Source organism: Carcharhinus amblyrhynchos, chromosome 35 (assembly GCF_965287045.1).
Source record: "Carcharhinus amblyrhynchos chromosome 35, sCarAmb.v2.hapA, whole genome shotgun sequence".
Classification (NCBI taxonomy): domain Eukaryota; kingdom Metazoa; phylum Chordata; class Chondrichthyes; order Carcharhiniformes; family Carcharhinidae; genus Carcharhinus; species Carcharhinus amblyrhynchos.
This window is the reverse complement of record NC_137358.1, coordinates 11,866,025-11,880,579: the sequence shown is the minus strand read 5'-3', so window position 1 is coordinate 11,880,579 and position 14,555 is coordinate 11,866,025. Positions and strand designations below refer to the sequence as shown.

Here is a 14,555-nt window from a genome sequence, read left to right as displayed (position 1 = left end):
AGCCAATCCACTTAACCTGCACATCTTTGGACACTAAGTGACAATTTAGCGTGGCCAATCCACCTAACCTACACATCTTTGGACACCAAGGGACAATTTAGCGTGGCCAATCCACCTAACCTGCACATCTTTGGACACCGAGGGGCAATTTAGCATGGCCAATCCACCTAACCTGCACATCTTTGGACACTAAGGGGCAATTTAGCATGGCCAATCCACCTAACCTACACATCTTTGGACACTGAGGGGCAATTTAGCGTGGCCAATCCACCTAACCTACACATCTTTGGACACCGAGGGGCAATTTAGCGTGGCCAATCCACCTAACCTACACATCTTTGGACACCAAGGGACAATTTAGCGTGGCCAATCCACTGAACCTGCACATCTTTGGACACTAAGGGGCAATTTAGCATGGCCAATCCACCTAACCTGCACATCTTTGGACATCGAGGGGCAATTTAGCGTGGCCAATCCACCTAACCTACACATCTTTGGACACTAAGGGGCAATTTAGCATGGCCAATCCACCTAACTTGCACATCTTTGGACACTAAGGGGCAATTTAGCATGGCCAATCCACCTAACTTGCACATCTTTGGACACCGAGGGACAATTTAGCATGGCCAATCCACCTAAACTGCATATCTTTGGACACTGAGGGGCAATTTAGTATGGCCAATCCGCCTAGCCTGTACTTCTTTGAACTGTGGGAGGAAACAAGAGCACCCGGAGGAAACCCACGTGGATATGAGGAGAACGTGCAAACTCCACACAGACAGTGACTCGAGGCTGGAATTGAACACGGGTCCCTGGCGCTGTGAGGGAGCAGATTGCATGTTCTCCCCCTGTCTGCGTAGGTTCCTTCCGGATGGCTCGGTTCCCTCCCACATTCCGAAACCAGGGTTCGGCTATTGAGTTGGGCGATCAGCCAGGATTGCAATGAATGATGGAGCAGGCTCGATGAGCCGAATGCTCTCCTCCTGCCCCTTTTCTTCTATGTTTCCATCTGCTTCCGAATGCTCCGGAATCAGGAGCCACGTTCTTGACATCAGTTACTCTATTCAAAGGAGATTGCCCGTGAGGAGAGGAAATTTTGACTCTTGACCTTACTTGCATCCACTTTGATGCCTGAATTTCCATGTTGTCTCGGAAGAGTTCCACCAGGCGTGTGAACGTCTTGTCTTTGTAATGGAATCGCTTTCCCAGGATGACCGAGCAGATCACATTGGACACGGCATTGGTGAGTTTTGGGGTCGGATCGAAGGGCCCTCCTGCACAAAAGAGAGAGGACGGAGCAAACCAGAACTCTATGGGTCGGTGGCGAAGTCGCGACCTGCTCCAGAGGGCGTCTCTGGCTAATGCCACTACTGAAACTTTCCCATTCTCGACGGGAATCGCAGCGGGCGGGAGGTGGTGGGGAGGGGGAACCATGCCAAAATCTCTTGATCTCAGGTGGGATTTTGTGGCCTTGACGCAAGCGGCCTTCAAAGTCCCACCCACCCACTTACAGTTTTCAATGTCCTGGTGACCAGGGAGGGAACAGGAACCCAAAATGAAATGTTAGCAATTATTGCAAACTGTCTGGAGTGTAGAAGTCGAGAGTATTTATTTATTTGCGTCACAAGTTGGCTTACATTCACACTGCAATGAAGTTACTGTGAAAATCCCCAAGTCACCACACTCCGGCCCCTGTTCGGGGTAACACTGAGGGAGAATTTAGAACGGCCAATGCACCCTGACCAGCACGGAGTGTGGGAGGCAACCGGAGGAAACCCACGGAGTGCAGACGCCACACACGCAGTGACGCAAGCCGGGAATTCATAGACATCAGGATCGCCCACCTCCACCTCAAACCCCCCTCCTTCTCCAATCATTGGGGCTCTCCCCTCCCCACCCTCAGATAAACGAGGGAGGGTAGCCCTCTGATGTGACACTGCATCCTTGGCACTGGTCCCCCGGCGCCGCACCCCACCCCCCACCCCACCCCAAGGAGGCACTGCCAGGGTATCAGGGGTACATGCCCAACCTGGTCACTCAATCCCCTGGAGACTCCAGGCATTTCCCTGGCGTGGTCATTACAGCTGGTTTTCACTTCTGAAAACCAGTAGTTAGTCACTCACTGGTGGTGGTGGGGTGGGGTGGGGGGTGCGATGGGTGGTGAGGGATGGGGGAGAGACTGAGCTGGTTGGACCCTGTGGTGTTAAACCACTTGAGTGGTGTGTTCAATCGTGCTGAAGTCTGGTTCATGCCAGCAGACGGGGTGGGCAGAGGGGGTGGTGGGGGTGAGGGGGAGATCTCACCGGTGCAAGCAACAGTGGTGCAGTGGGTTAGCACTGCCGCCTCACAGCGCCAGGGACCCAGGTTCGATTCCCGGCCTCGGGTCACTGCCTGTGCGGAGGCTGCACATTCTCCCCGTGTCTGCGTGGGTTTCCTCCGGGTGCTCCGGTTTTGTCCCACAGTCCAAAGATGTGCGGGTTAGGTTGATTGGCCATGCTAAAATTGCCCCTTAGTATTCTGGGATGTGTAGGTTAGAGGGATTAGTGGGTAAATATGTAGGGATATGGGGGGTAGGGTCTGGGTGGGATTGTGGTCGGTGCAGACTCGATGGGCTGATGGGCCTGTTTCTGCACTGTAGGGTTCTATGTTCCATGTTTCCTCCGGGGCTCCGGTTTCCTCCCACAGTCCGAAAGACGTGCTGGTTAGGGTGCATTGGGCTGTGCTAAATTCTCCCGCAGTGTTACCCGAACAGGAGTGTGGCTTCTAGAGGATTGTCACAGTAACTTCATTGTAGTGTTAATGTGAGCCCACTTGTGACACTAACAAATAACTTTTGGTTATTCAACATTTAACTAATAAACTTCCAACAGTTGCAACACTTCAAGTCTTCCTCTTCAACTCTTCACGTTAACTCTTCAACTGGAAACCGATGCTATCCAATTTAGAATGAGTTGTCCTGGTTCGTTCCTGAGGTGGACTCACCCTCACAGTTCTGCTCTGTATCCTGAAGATGTTCCTTCAGGCCACACTTTGCCACGGTGAGTCTTGACTCATCGCTGGAGACAAAAGGGCGGGGGGGGAGGTTTTCCTGTCCCACCGCCACGGGAAATCGTCGCGGGCAGGACACGGATGGCGCAAAGATCCGTTGATCTCGGGAGGGGGGGGTGTGGGGGGCGGATTTTCCGGTTCTGTGGCGAGCGTGTCCGGAAAATCCCGCCCAAGAGGCTGAAGTACGTTGGGCGGGATTTGACGGCCTCGCCTGGGCGAGACTGGAAATTCTTGCCCGAGGTCAATGGAGAATTCCGCTGTTGGATGCTCGCCCAGCTCCGCTTGTGTGGTGGGCAAGCTGGCAGAGTTCCGGCCATTCCCTTTATCCCCAAAGTTTCCCAACCTTCTAGAAGGTTCTCTGGTATCAGACAATGATATCGCCAATCACAATGTTTGAGTGTGCGCCAGTGGAGTTACTCGTAAAACAACTCCCAAATATTTATCCCAAACTGCATGCTAATTATATCGCCTCACCATAAATGGTAACCACAGCTCTGACCTGTCTGCCGTAGTTCAAAAATCTATCCTTATTTGGTTTAGTGTTAGTCACTCCTCACAGGCCAGATGGTGACGGGGAAATTTGAATTCAATAAGAAGGTGGAATTTTAGTTTGAACGCTCATTTAGCCTTTATATATCCAAACCTTTCGCCCTCGTGTTAACGCGAGCCTACGTGTGGCACTAATTAACACTGCACTAACATTAACACTGCAATGAAGTTACTGTGAAAATCCTCCAGAAGCCACTCTCCCATTCGGGTAACACCGAGGGAGAATTTAGCAAGGCCCAACGCACCCTAACCAGCACGTCTTTCGGACTGTGGGAGGAAACCCACACAGACACAGGGAGAATGTGCAGCCTCTGCACAGACAGGGACCCGAGGCCGGGAATCGAAGCCGGGTCGCTGGCGCTGTGAGGCGGCAGCGCTAACCCACTGTGCCACTGTTGTTTGCACCGGTGAGATCTCCCCCTCACCCCCATTTCTGCTGACCCCATCTACCACATCCTGTTCCTGGCCGTGCCCCTCGAGACTTAGCAGCTATTGCGGGATTTGGGCCCACGGCTACCGGGCCCGTAAGATCGGGCCGCAATTTACCGACACGAGAATTTCTTTTCTCCCCGAGTCGCTGGTGGCAGTGCCTGGAGTTGTTCGCCAAAGAATCCGGAAGACTCAGGGACAAATTATTCGGAAACTGTGGGTCTGATTCTCCCCAGGCAAATTCGAAAGGGAACTGGTGTAAATCGGCCCCTGTCTTTTCTTTTTATTGGGAGTTCAGACTCGAATCTCCTGCACTCTGTGCAATGCAGAGGTCACCATTGTGGATATCATTAAAAGCTCGGGCAGGGTGGGGCCTATTCCCACTGGAGCCTGACCTTTCCAGAACTCTGCACACGCGCAGTGGCCCCGAACTGTCAGATTGCAGTTTGCTGGCGAGCTCTTTCACTGGCCATCCCAGGACACCCACCGTGTTGCCCCTGCAGCATCCCCCCCCGCCCCAACCCTTACCCCCCCCACCATAGCCTGATTGCAGTCCGCATAAGCATTCACAGGCCAGCCCCTACCTCCCCTGTCCCCGATCTCCAGCCCCCACCCCGTGTCCCCGAGTAGTGATGATCTCCCCAACCCACATTATCAGAACCAACCCCCTCCCCCCCACCACCTGGGAGGCAGACCCCCTTCCAAGGGGGCAGACCCCACCCCCGGGAGGCACAGTTACCAACGCCCCCCAAAAGACCCACCCCCACATGCCCCGATCGCTGGCCTCCCTCTGGCCAATCCCAATGCAGCGTGGCAGTGAGACCAGCCACCCCCGTACCCCCCATCACTCGCCCCTGTGGCCCAATCCACAGTAGGCCCCGTCCCCTCGGCCTCGCACACAACAGGCCCCTTCGGGATGGGAGAATCAGGCCCTGCGCTGTCTTAAATAAAACTAGACCACAGAGCTTACCAATCGATGCCTTAAGGACTTCCGTCAAATACTTGGCTTCCTCCAGGATTTTCTCCTCAAAGGCAATTTTTCCTAAACCAAAGTTTCTGAGGACAGTCAGTGCAAATCTCCGTTGCTGTTTCCAGGACCTTCCGTAGGGGGCCATGACGATGCCTGTCAGAAAGGGGGACACAGGGTGTAAATAACGCATTCTCACGTTGAGAGCAAAGAAAAAATTCTCAACACCTTTCAGAGCCAGTGACAAAGCTGATTAACGTACAAGGAAGGCCCCCTTGAAACCCCTTTCACTCCAGGCCACCACGTGCTCTGACTCCATATCCCCGCCTTTGCCCCCACATCCCTTGGGTCAAAAACCATCTATCAATTAAAATTAACGATATGCAGGACCAAACAATTGGCCTGGTGCAGGAGGAGGCCATTTGGGCCATCGTCTCTGCACCTAGCCTGCCAAACGAACATCATGGGCGGGATTTTGTGACCTCGCTCGAGCGAGACTGGAAGATCCCGGCCAAAGTTAACCGACGTTTCCATTTCCCGCCCCTTGCCCGCTCCAGTTCCGCGGTGGGCGGATTCAGTTGGGGTTTTCCTGCCGGGAAAATCCAGCCCGAGGTCAACGGACATTTGCATGATCCGTGTTCCACCCACTACGATTGCCGTGGTGGGCGGAATGGGAAAATTCCACCCCATGGCTTAGTGCCCATTTCCCTGCCCTTTCTCCTGTACCCCCTGCGCATTGCCTCGAGTCAAATAATCATCCAATGCCCTCTCGAGTGCCTCGGTTGAACCTGCCTCCTTCCAGGCGACGCATTCCAGACCCCAACCGCTCGCTGCGTGGAAAAGATATTCCTCATATCACATTTCCTTCTTTTGCAAATCACTTTCAATCTGCGTCCCCCTCGTTCTTGGTCCTTTTACGAAGGGGAACAGTTTCTCCCTCTCTACTCTGACCAGCCCCCTCATGGTTTGGAACATCTCAATCAAATCTCCTCTGAGCTATCATCTCTCCGAGGAGATCAGTCCCGATCTCTCCAGTCTCTCCTTGTAACTGAAGTTCCTCATCCCTGGGACCATTCTTGTAAACCTCTTCTGCACTCTCTCCAATGCTTTCATACCCTTCCTATGGTGTGGCGCCCAGAACTGTACACAATATTCCAGCTGTGGTCTAACCAGTGTCTTGTATAAGTTCAGCACAACCTCCTTGCTCTTATTCTCTATGCTCCTATTAATAATGACGGTGGCACGGTGCCACAGTGGTTAGTGCCGCTGCCTCACAGCGCCAGGGACCTGGGTTCGATTCCCGGCTTGGGTCACTGTCTGTGTGGAGTTTGTACGTTCTCCCCATGTCTGCATGGGATTCCCCCACGCAGGGCGGTGGATAGAGGAGAGCCGGTGGATGTGGTCTTTCTTGATTTTCAGAAGGCCTTTGACAAGGTGCCTCACAAGAGGTTATTGCAGAAGGTAAGGGGGCATGGAGTTGGGGTTAGGGTGTTAGCGTGGATAGAGGATTGGTTGTCAAATAGGAGGCAGAGAGTGGGGGTGAATGGGTGCTATTCGGATTGGCGGATGGTGACTAGTGGAGTGCCCCAGGGGTTGGTGCTGGGGTCTCAGCTATTTACCATTTATATAGATGATCTGGAGGAGAGAACCGAGTGCGTGGTGTCGAAATTTGCTGATGATACCAAGATTGGTGGAACGGCAAATTGTGCGGAGGGTGTGGAGAGTCTGCAGAAGGATCTAGATAGGCTGGGTGAATGGGCCAGGAACTGGCAAATGGAATTTAATGTTGGCAAGTGCGAGGTGGTCCACTTTGGTAGGAATAATGGTAGGAAGGACTATTACTTACGTGGCGAAAAACTTCAGCATGCGACGGTGCAGAGGGACCTCAGGGTCCTTGTGCATGAGTCGCAAAAACCCAGCCTGCAGGTGCAGCAGGTGGTCAGGAAGGCGAATGGGATGCTGGCCTTCATAGCGAGGGGGATTGAATATAAAAGTAGGGAGGTCTTGCTGCGGCTGTATAGGGCATTGGTGAGGCCGCAGCTGGAGTACTGTGTGCAGTTTTGGGCGCCGTACTTACGCAAGGATATTTTGGCCTTGGAGGGAGTGCAGAGGAGGTTTACTAGGCTGACACCGGAGTTGAGGGGGTTGAACTATGAGGAGAGGCTGAATAAACTAGGCTTATACTCGTTAAAGTTTAGAAGAATGAGGGGAGATCTCATTGAGACGTATAAGATGATGAATGGGATGGAGAGGATAGAGGTGGAGAGACTCTTTCCGCTCAGAAAGGACAGTAGGACTAGGGGGCACAGCCTCAAGATAAAGGGGGGGGCGGTTTAGAACGGAGTTGAGGAGGAACTTCTTCACTCAAAGGGTGGTGAATCTCTGGAATTCTCTGCCCGTTGAAGTGGTGGAGGCTGCCTCGCTGAATATATTTAAGACGCGGGTTGATGGGTTTTTGATAAGCGAGGGGATTAAGGGTTATGGGGAGAGGGCGGGAATGTGGAACTGAGACACGACAGATCAGCCATGATCTTATTGAATGGCGGGGCAGGCTCGAAGGGCTAGATGGCCTACTCCTGCTCCTATTTCTTATGTTCTTATGTTCCTCCGGGAGCTCCGGTTTCCTCCCCCAGTCTGAAGATGTGCAGGTTCGGTGGGTTGGCCGTGCTAAATTGCCTCTTAACGTCAGGGGGACTAGCTAGGGTAAATGCATGGGGCCATAGGGATAGGGCCAGTGTGGGATTGTGGTCGGTGCAGACATGATGGGCTGAATGGCCTCCTATTGCACTGTAGGGATTCTCTGAGCTCTGAGTGAGATTGGCGGTTGTACTAAGAACATAAGAACATAAGAAATAGGAGCAGGAGTAGGCCATCTAGCCCTTCGAGCCTGCCCTGCCATTCAATAAGATCATGGCTGATCTGTCGTGGCTCAGTTTCACATTCCCGCCCTCTCCCCATAACCCTTAATCCCCTCTCTTATCAAAAACCCATCAACCCGCGTCTTAAAAATATTTAGTGAGGTAGCCTCCACCACTTCAACGGGCAGAGAATTCCAGAGATTCACCACCCTTTGAGTGAAGAAGTTCCTCCTCAACTCTGTTCTAAACCGCCTCCCCTTTATCTTGAGGCTGTGCCCCCTAGTCCTACTGTCTTTTCTGAGTGGGAAGAGTCTCTCCACCTCTATCCTATCCATCCCATTCATCATCTTATACGTCTCAATGAGATCTGCTCTCATTCTTCGAAACTCTAACGAGTACAAGCCTAGTTTATTCAGCCTCTCCTCATAGCTCAACCCCCTCAGCTCCGGCATCAGCCTAGTAAACCTCCTCTGCACTCCCTCCAAGGCCAAAATATCCTTGCCTAAGTACGGCGCCCAAAACTGCACACAGTACTCCAGCTGCGGCCTCACCAATGCCCTATACAGCTGCAGCAAGAGCTCCCTACTTTTATATTCAATCCCCCTAGCTATGAAGGCCAGCATCCCATTCGCCTTCCTGACCACCTGCTGCACCTGCAGGCTGGGTTTTTGCGACTCATGCACAAGGACCCCGAGGTCCCTCTGCACCGTCGCCTGCTGCAGTTTTTCGCCACGTAAGGAATAATCCTTCCTACCATTCTTCCTACCAAAGTGGACAACCTCACATTTGCCAACATTAAATTCCATTTGCCAGTTCCTGGCCCATTCGCCCAGCCTATCTAGATCCTTCTGCAGACTCTCCACACCCTCCGCACAATTTGCCGTTCCACCAATCTTGGTGTCATCAGCAAATTTCGACACCATACACTCGGTTCCCTCCTCCAGATCATCTATATAAATGGTAAATAGCTGAGGCCCCAGCACCGACCCCTGGGGCACTCCACTAGTCACCATCCGCCAATCCGAATAGCACCCATTGACCCCCACTCTCTGCCTCCTATTTGACAACCAATCCTCTATCCACACAAACACCCTACCCCCAACTGCATGTCCCCTGACCTTCTGCAATAACCTCTTGTGAGGCACCTTGTCAAACGCCTTCTGAAAATCAAGAAAGACCACATCCACCGGCTCTCCTCTATCCACCGCCCTAGACACATCCTCATAGAACTCCAGTAAATTTGTCAGACACGACTTCCCCTTAACGAAACCGTGCTGCGTCTGCTCTATCAAGCAATTCCCCTCAAGATGCCTCGCTATTTCCTCCTTGATGATGGATTTGGACATTTTACCTACAACAGACGTTAAACTAACCAGCCTATAATTCCCCGCCTTTTGCCTGCCACCCTTCTTAAACAACGGCGTAACATTAGCCGTTTTCCAATCTTCCGGCACTTCCCCGGAATCCAGCAACGTCTGGAAAATAACCACCAAAGCATCCACTATCACCTCCGCCATTTCTTTCAGAACCCTCGGATGCATTCCGTCCGGTCCTGGGGACTTGTCCACAATCAGCCCCCTCCAGTCTGTCGAGCACCGCCTCTCTAGTAACAGTAATGTCATCGAGACCCTCCAGTCCTACCACCTTTCCATCTCTAACACCCGGCAAATTATTCACGTCCTCCTCCGTGAAGACCGAAACAAAAAAGTTATTCAAGACCTCAGCCATATCCCCATCCCCTACCACTAAGTCCCCCTTCTCATCCTCTAAGGGACCAACGTTCACCCTAGCCAGCCTCTTCCTTTTATATACTAAGGAGACACAAGTGGTCCAAAACTCATATTATGAGCTTCATTAACTGCTCTCTCCACCTGTCCTGCCACCTTCAATGGTCTCCGTGCTCAAACACCCAGTTCCCTCGGCTCCTGGACCCCCTGAAAGAATCTTACTCCTTATTTAATTTGGTCTCTCCATGTGCGTCCCACCAAAATGCCTCACCCCACACTGTCCCCCTGCACTGAACTCCATCTGCCACCTGTCTGCCCACCCCGCTGGATTGAACGTGTAAAGTTGATGAAGTGTTGGTTGCCATTTCCAAACGCTTGTGATTTCATTCTGGGCTCGACTATTTAGATTTTGTTCTCTTGGGCGGCACGGTGGCAGGGCGGTTGGCGCTGTGCCACCATGCCACAGGCAAATGGGAAGTATTCCCTCACACTCCTGACCTGTGCCTTGTAGATGTTGGGCAGACTCTGGGGAGTCAGGAGGTGAGTCACTCGCCACACATTCCTCGCCTCTGAGCTGCCCTTGTAGCCACTGGGTTAACGTGATTAGTCTGCTTGAGTTTCTGGTCAATGGTAACCCCAGTGATGTTGATAGTGGGGAATTCAGTGATGGTAACACCACTAAATGTCAAGGGGCAGTGGTTTAGAAAGGCCAACCCACCTGTTCTACACATCTTTGGACACAAGGGGGCAATTTAGCATCGCCAATCCACCTAACCTACACATCTTTGGACTCTGAGGGGCAATTTACCATGGCCAATCCATCTAACCTACACATCTTTGGATACTGAGGGGCAATTCAGCATGGCCAATCCACCTAACGTACACATCTTTGGACACTAAGGGGCAATTTAGCATGGCCAATCCACCTAACCTGCACATCTTTGGACACTAAGGGGCAATTTAGCATGGCCAATCCATCTAACCTACACATCTTTGGATACTGAGGGGCAATTCAGCATGGCCAATCCACCTAACCTGACATCTCTGGACACTAAGGGGCAAATTAGCATGGCCAATCCACCAATCCTGGCTACACATGTTTGACCATTAAGGGACAATTGAGCGTGGCCAAGCCACTTTACCTGCACGCCTTTCAGACTGTGGGAGGAAACCGGAGCACCGGGAGGAAACCCACGGGGAGAGAACGTGCAAGCTCCACACAGACCCGAGGCTGGAATCGAACCTGGGCCTGTGGGGCTAACCACTTTGAAAGAGGCATAGCGTAGGAGATGAGCAAAGTTTCCACTTTGATGCTGAGGATTAGCCTTCGAGCGATGGAAAAAAAAGACTTTCGTACCTTGCCCTTTGGTCATTTTCTCGAAGAATTTGAAATGGGGGCGTCCTGCAAATTCCCTGCCCTGCTGGACTAGCGCCTCCTGAAGGAGCTCAAACCCACCGATGACGACGAAGGGAACCCAGAGGATGTGACAAGTAAAAAGATCTCCGTACTCCTTGGCCAGCTGGGAAAGGAGGAAAGAGAAATTATCCACCTTCCAATAATCGACCAAAAACAAAACAATTTGAGAGCCAATGCCGTTACTAAGCTAATGTTTAGGAGAATGAGAGGTGACCTTCTTGAGACATGTCAGATTCACGGGGGGTTGACAGGGAAGAAGCTGAGAGGTTGTTTCCCCTAGTGGGAGAGCCTCAGAGCAGAGGGCATCATGTCAGAGTGAGGAGGGTCGCCCACTGAAGACAGAAATGAGGAAGAATTTCCCCTCACAAAGGGTAGTGGAATTCTTTACGCAGAGAGGCCTAGAGGTTGGGCCATCGGGCGCTATTTGACCATTTTAATTCCGAGTGCTGGGTGAACTGGGAGTGTTTCAGATCTGGCATTTAGTCCCGTTCTGAGGCCTCCCCGTACGCACTCTACCCAAAAAAAAATTCCGAATCGCGTTACAGATGCCTATGGGCGGGGCTTTACGGGCCCGAAATCCTGCAGCTCCGATCGGAGGCTCCCACTCCCAAGCCCTACCCTCATATTATACCCACTAATCCCCTCTAACCCACGCATCCCTGGACACGAAGGGGCAATTTCTTAGCACGGCCAATCAGCCTAACCCCACACATCTTTGGCGTGTATCCCAGATACTGACACATCGGTGAATCCAGTTAGCGTTGAGGCTCCTGGGTCACTCTCTGGTGAGGACGATACGTCTGATCATGTACATCGGGTGGAGGAGAGAGTGTCCGAGGCCTCTGGCCTGCAAGGGGGGGGCAGGGCCCGGCCGGAAGCCAGGGCTCCACTGGCCCCAGGCTGGGCCTCTGGGATCACCTCCCCCTGGAGTTGCAGCAAACAGCGAATGCAGGAGGGGCTGGCGGCCAAACTGGACCCCCTGAGAGGCTGCTGGGAAGTTTTCAGGCCGCCCTGTCTTGCTCGGTTGCCAGGCCAACACATTGCAAGGACGGCATCTGCAGTGGAAAGCCTGGGGGCGGGGAGGTGGGGGGGGTGTTCCTCACCATGGGTGGCAGGCTCCAAGCGATGGCCCAGTCACAGCAGGCCACAGTGGAGGGACAGAACAGGCTTCTCAAGATTCTGCGGCCCATGGCTGAGAGGCTCGAGAGCTTGCAGGAGATGCAGCGGGACAGCGCTGAGACACAGTGGGCTGCGGCAGCAACCCTTGAGAACAATTTTAGAGGGTCACGGCCGAGGTGCCCCAAAGCATGGCCCAGTCTCAGAGGGCACTCGCTGCGGCCATTGAGAGGTGGCCCCCGACTCGAGTGGGCCTCCTTGGTAGGACGAAGGTGGTCCTCCAGGACTGGTAGCGCCCGGTGACGGCAGAGCTCACTGCAGAAGCACTATGGTCCCATGGAGTGACACGGGGGGGCCCCACAGGAAGCACGAGGGAGGAGGAAGGCCTCGAGCCTATGCTGGGGCCTTGCAGCCAGGCTGTGGCTACACCTTCTGACTACCACACCGCCCCCCCCACTTCCTGGTATCTCAGGGGCAGTGGGATTGAGAAGGTATCGTGGAAACATCCCAGATAGCTGGAAGCTGGCCAGGGCCCTCAGGGCCTACAGGGTTGCCAAGTGGACCATAAGTCAGGTAGGCTGTTGGCCGCCACCCCCCCACTCCGCCCCCCACGATGTACATTTTGGGAAGTCGCTGAGATGTAGTGCTGGGCCATGAAAGGTTAGGAAGTTGTATTTGCACTGACGGGCTGCACTGGTTCGAAAGATACGTAAGCACTTAACGTTCTCTGTTCTCAAGTTCTGACGTTAGAACTTATTACTTGAACACTTAGATTGCAATTGGGAGTTGGGGGGAGGGAATCAGGATATTGAATTTGATGATAGCCATGATGGTGGTGAATGATGGAACAGGCTTGAAGGGCCTTCTCCTGCTTCGAGTTTTACCTCATCCAGAGCAAGGTGCGGCATCCTGCTCTGCTCGAAGTTGCTCCTTCCGAACAAGGACACGGGCGGTCCGGGGGGCAGCCCGCTGCCTCGCCTCCACTTCACGGCGAGCCACGCGGCTAAAAAGGTGGCCAGGAAGACGAGCAGGGTCTGTACGGTGAAATGACCGAGCCACTGGGAAGGCAGCAGCTCCGGCAACCAGGCCAATGCCTTCATTTCTCAGAGGCGGACGCTGTCGCTCGGGGCTGCGGGACGAAAGACTCGAAGTCGCAGAGCAGCTTCTCCTCCGACAAGCAGCCTGGGGAATGTTGACTTCACGAGGCCAATTCCTGTGACATAATGAGTTCAGAATCCACTTTCCCTTTTGTTTGACTTGTTACATCATTCCATGGGGAGGAGTGGCTGCTCGCTCCTCCGGAAGCTGGGGGAGGTGGGGGGGGGGGGGGGAAGTTTTCTCACGCTCTCTGTCAGTACAGCAAGAAGTCTCACAACACTGGGTTGCAGTCCGATAGAGTTAGGTGGATCTGTTTGGACTTTAACCTGTTGTTGTCAGGCTTCTTACTCTGTCCAACTCAGTCAAAGAACAAAACAGCACGGGAAACTCGGCCCAACGCGCCCCCTCCGTCCTAACAATGTGTTTTCCCTCCTCCCCCCTTGACCCATGTCCAATGCCGGCCTGCCCGCAACACTTGTGTGTCAGTGCAAAAGGGTTTGTGTCATTTGCCAACAGTTTCTGGCAAAGCTTGCTGCCAGCAACCCCTCTGCTGTCCTTCTTTCATATCTTTAAGTTTTTGGGGAGACGGTGGCGCAGTGGTTAGCAGCGCTGTCCCACGGTGCCAAGGAACCAGGTTCGACCCCCGGCTCGGGTCACTGTCTGTGTGGAGACTGCACATTCTCCCTCGTGGGTTTCCTCCCACAGTCTGGAAGACTGTGCTGGTTAGGGTTCATTGGCTGTGCTAAATTCTCCCTCCGTGTACCCGAACAGGTGCCGGTCAATTCGGGGATTTTCACAGTAACTTCATTGCAGTGTTAATGTAAGCTCACTTGAAGTATGTTTATTTGGTAATGTTTGGAAGTAGATATACACACACACACACTTACCCTGGACGATTGTGGGTGAAGTTACTGTGAAAACCCCACTCCTGCACCTGTTCGGGTAACACTGAGGGAGAATTCAGCATGGCCAACACACCCTAACCAGCACGTCTTTTGGACTGTGGGAGGAAACTGAAGCACCAAGAGGAAACCCACGCCAACATGGGGAGAATGTGCAATCTCCACACAGACAGTGACCCAAGCTGGGAATCGAACCCGGGACCCTGGCACTGTGAGGCAGCAGTGCTAACCACCGTGCCACCATGCCACCCCAAGTAGGAGGACAGGATATAGGGAATGAAGCTTGGCTCAGTGTCAAACAGGAACGTTTGTGTTAAGTTTTTAGTGTTTATTTATTAGTGTCACAACTGGGCTTACATTAACACCGCAATGAAGTTACTGTGAAAATCCCCTAGTCGCCACACTACGTTCAGGTATGCTGATGGAGGATTTAGCACGGCCTTT

At 53.0% G+C, this 14,555-nt stretch overlaps 1 protein-coding gene across 2 annotated transcripts in view; it reads right to left on the bottom strand.

Annotated features, from left to right (window-relative positions):
- LOC145361631 (cytochrome P450 2J2-like) overlaps positions 1-14,555 on the bottom strand; it is a 40,490-nt gene that overhangs the window by 9,923 nt on the left and 16,012 nt on the right. Inside the window, exons 1-4 of one of the 2 annotated variants that reach the window (XM_080217510.1) lie at positions 12,996-13,245; positions 10,936-11,098; positions 4,997-5,149; positions 1,114-1,274 (exon numbers count right to left, since the gene is read on the bottom strand). In XM_080217510.1, the coding sequence (XP_080073636.1) occupies positions 1,114-1,274; positions 4,997-5,149; positions 10,936-11,098; positions 12,996-13,211 (693 nt within the window). In that variant the 5' untranslated portion in view covers positions 13,212-13,245. Of the gene's footprint in view, positions 1-1,113; positions 1,275-4,996; positions 5,150-10,935; positions 11,099-12,995; positions 13,246-14,555 lie in introns of those variants that run through there. The other variant, XM_080217509.1, reaches the window with a different exon arrangement.